General features: G+C 41.8%; 1 protein-coding gene across 1 annotated transcript; it reads left to right on the forward strand.

Annotated features, from left to right (window-relative positions):
- Positions 1-158: 158 nt before the first annotated feature.
- On the forward strand, positions 159-614 carry LOC149134682 (uncharacterized). Its single transcript, XM_089355807.1, has one exon. The coding sequence runs from the start codon at positions 159-161 to the stop codon at positions 612-614; it is 456 nt and encodes a 151-aa protein (XP_089211933.1).
- The last annotated feature ends 3541 nt before the right edge of the window (positions 615-4155 follow it).

Consider the following 4155-nt stretch of genomic DNA (forward strand, 5'->3'; position numbering starts at 1 on the left):
AGATCAAGCAACTATTAGACGAAAAGCGTCGTGTTTACAAAGCTCACCTCACCGACCCCAAGTCAGTTTCAAACGAAGAGATACTGCGGATTCTACGGAGCACAATCCAAACGAAGTTGCGCCAGATGCAGGATTTCTGACTTTGCAGCAGAGCAGACATGATCCAGGGCTTTGCAGACAAAAATGACATGAAGAATTTCTATGACAGCTTGAAGAAGGTTTACAGCCCTACTACTGCAAGAACACTGTCTCCCCTCCTCAGTGCTGACGGGGCAACGCTGATCACCGACAAGGAAAATGTATTAGAGAGATGGGCTGAACATTTCAACAGCGTCCTGAATAGTCCTTCCACCGTCAATGGTGAAGCTATCGATAGACTACCTCAAGTCCCCGTTGAAGGGTCAATGGACGTCGAACCAACTTGCGAGGAAATTCAGAAAGCATGCTGCCTACTGTCCAGTAGCAAAGCACCTGATCCTGACTCCATATCAGCTGAAGTGTTCAAAGAAGGCGGTATGGCCATGACCAGGAGAATCCACCAGCTGCTTCAGCTTACCTGGGTGCACGAGACAATGCCTCAAGACTTCAAGGACGCCTCCATCATCCACCTCTAGAAGCGAAATGGAAACCACCGGGTCTGGAACAATCATCGCGGAATTTCACTGCTGTCCATCACAGGCAAGATCCTGGCTAGAGTTTTGCACAACCACCTCATTGCACACATAGATAAGGGTCTCCTACCTGAGAGCCAGTGTGGTTTCCGGAGAGAGCGTGGGACTATCGACATGGTGTTTGCTGCTAGATAGCTGCAGGAGAAGTGTCAGGAGAGAAACGTCGACCTCTATTCCACCTACGTCGACCTGACCAAGGCCTTTGATACCGGTAGTAGAGAAGGTCTCTGGAGAATCTTGGCGAAGTACGGATGCCTCAGAAAATGCATCACCATCGTAAGACGACTACACAATGGCATGTTGGCAATGGTACAGGACAACGGAGAGACCTCTGATCCATTCCCTGTCTACAACGGAGTGAAACAAGGATTCCTTGCTCCCACTACGTTCAGCCTTACGTTCTCAGCTATGCTGACAGATGCTTTCAGGGACACTGACATACGCATCGGAATCAAGTACCGGTCCGACGGTTCAGTCTTCAACCATGGACGGCTCAAAGCGAAAACCAAGGTTTCAGTAGACACCGTCAACGACCTCCTGTTCGCCGATGGCTGCTCTCTCAATACTGCCACTGAGTCCAACATGCAGCACAACGTTGACTTGTTTTTTCTCGCGCCTGCAAGAACTTTGGCCTTACCATCAATACAAAAAAAAACACTGAGGTAATGAATTAGTCAGCTCCAACCAAGCCCTAAGTTGAGCCCGACATCTCCTTCAATGGGTAGCGACTGAACGCGGTGGACAGGTTCACCTACCTTGGTAGCACACTCTATAGAAATATTGTCGTCGATGAGGAAATCAACGCCAGACTCGGCAAGGCAAATGCCGGCAAAGATCAAGGTATACAGGTCTGTTGTTCTCATAACGCTGCTAAATGGCTGCGAGTCCTGGACGGTCTACTAGCGTTATGCCAGGAAGCTGAACCACTTTCATACAATACGCCTCAGAAAACTTCTCGGCATAAAGTGGCAGGACAGGATCCGGACACCGAGGTACTAATACGTGCTAACCTGCCCAGCATCCATACCCTCTTGATGCAGTCTCAGATTCGCTGGGCTGGGCACGTAGCTCATGTGTCAGACGATCGATTACCAAAAAGATTGATCTTTGGCGAGCTGCAAAAGGGAAAACGCTCACAAGGCGGCCAGAAGAAGCGCTTTAAGGACATTCTGAAAGCCTCACTGAAAGCCTTCAACATCGACCATGACACTTGGGAGCAGTCTGCTCTAGACAGAGAAAGGTGGCGATCAGCTGTCCACAAGGGTGCCAACACACGCGAGACCAATAGGATCGCTGGTGCAGAATACCGCAGACAAGCCAGAAAGAACAGAGCTAACAACCCTGTAGCAGGCGCTATCATTCCCTGATCACACTGTCAAAGACTCTTTCGGGAGCAGATTGGCTTCATTAGCCATCTGCGGACTCACAAAACAAGCCCACCCCCACCCCACAATGACTAAATGGTCTTTGTCGCATCGACGGAAAACTACATATACATATATATGTATGTATATATGTATGTATGTATGTATGTATGGATGGATGGATGCATGGATTGATGGATGGGTGGATCTTCGTTTTCCTGTTAATGTCTAATTTAATGTTTCATAGAGTAACTAGTATGCCATATTTACGAGTTTTCGAGTCAACGCTGTTGGGAATTTTTGAAAGTAGCTGAGAATGTGGATATAGTACAGAAACAAGATAATTAATGGAAATACTTGCAGTATAAATGCACAGGGAATGCATTTTCCTTCATCTAAACTTTCAGGTTGGGCCCTGAAAGCTATAACAGACACAGTAGTATTCATAAATAAACGACATATCACAGGTATATTGCAAACCGAGTTTCCCAATGAACTTATTTTGCTCAAACAGGGACAGTATTTGTATTTCGAAAGGTATTAAATAAAACGAGATTCATTACAAAACGTGCTTACCCGTCGTTTTGTCTTACAGTATTTTGTTGTATTTCTTGGCGAAACCACGGTTAAAATTTTTAGTATTTAGTCCCACGAGAATGTTATATGTGTGCGTGAGTGTATATATTTGTTTGTTTTTGTTGTTTGCTGTATAATTTCCAGCTAATGCTCAACAGTCATGTTTTTGTGGAAAGAAAAACACAGAAAAGTAAAATTTCTAAATATACAGCAGGGAGGGTCGGAACCGCAAATTTAAATCTGGCTGAAACATTAATATAGTAAATAAAAATATTTATCGTTATCATCATCTTTTTGAAGGTTGAAGTATGTACCAATACTGAACATTAAACATTGTTCATGAATAATCTTAGCATTAAATCACTATCGAAGGCGGATTACTTATAATGATATATTGGCGTTTACTGTCGACTTCACTAATGTATACACTAGATGTCACAAATACACTGTATTTAGAGCTAGAGCACGCTCCAGCTGGTGAAGTGAAACGAAGCGAAATTATTATTGGAGACTTATCTGAATCTAAATATTCAATCCCAAAATTCCCGCTATCAATTACCGACAACTATGTGTCTGCCTTGTGAATCAGTATATTATAAGGCTCTAGGTATAGAAATATGACAGAACATTAGTAACGAATTTGAACTCGTGACGTTATTAGATGATAATGCAATACTTTATCTTCTCACCTCTCACCCTCAGACGAAAACTTCATAATATTTAAATACCACCTGTCAGCAACATCCGCTCTTTCCTATCATTATTTTGTATAATGTCAAACAATATAGAATTATTGACAGGCTGTCCATTTATTTAGCTATGCATGATGAAGAAAATCTAAATCATCTGACACAGTTTAGGTGCATTTTATTATTTTTTCTTCATGCAATATTCAATTATTGTATATAGTTTCAATACCGCGTACTAACAGCAATGAATATTTCATAAAATTCATCATTAATATTCCCATTGCTCTTATCGCTGTAATTGTCGATCGTGTTTTGGCACACATATAAGGTGTTTGCTTTTAGTTACATTTTTCATCTAAAATTTTAAAATGCTGATTGTTGATCTTCATGTAATAATTCTATTTGCGAGTTTTATTGTTTTCAATAATATGTTTTTCTTCCTCGAGTTGTCGTTAAAACAATTTCATTTGCGTGTTGCTCTTTAAATATTCAACGTAAGTCGAAGGTATCCAGTTACACATTCCAGCTATTTCAACCGATATAATGCAACTATATATAATATTGGTTTCAAGATTTGGAACAAGGCAAGCATTTTCGACGCAGGGATAAATCGATTACATAAATAAACCCGTGCTTGACTGGTATTATTTTATCGACTCCGAAATAATGAAAGACAAAGTCAACCTCGGCGGAATTTGAATTTAGAACATGAAAACGAACTAAGAACACGAAGACGAACTTAGAACATTAAGACAGCGGAAGCATATTTGCCAGGCGTGCTAAAGATTCTGCCAACACGGCGCTTTAATAATAATGCTATTGATTTCAATTTTTGGAATAAGGCCAGCACTTTCG

Source organism: Octopus bimaculoides, chromosome 7, assembly GCF_046866305.1.
Source record: "Octopus bimaculoides isolate indiv1 chromosome 7, ASM4686630v1, whole genome shotgun sequence".
Lineage (NCBI taxonomy): Eukaryota > Metazoa > Mollusca > Cephalopoda > Octopoda > Octopodidae > Octopus > Octopus bimaculoides.

Excerpts from the sequence above, each read along its gene's own strand:
- LOC149134682 (XM_089355807.1), top strand. The coding sequence starts at position 159 with ATGATCCAGGGCTTTGCAGACAAAAATGACATGAAGAATTTCTATGAC.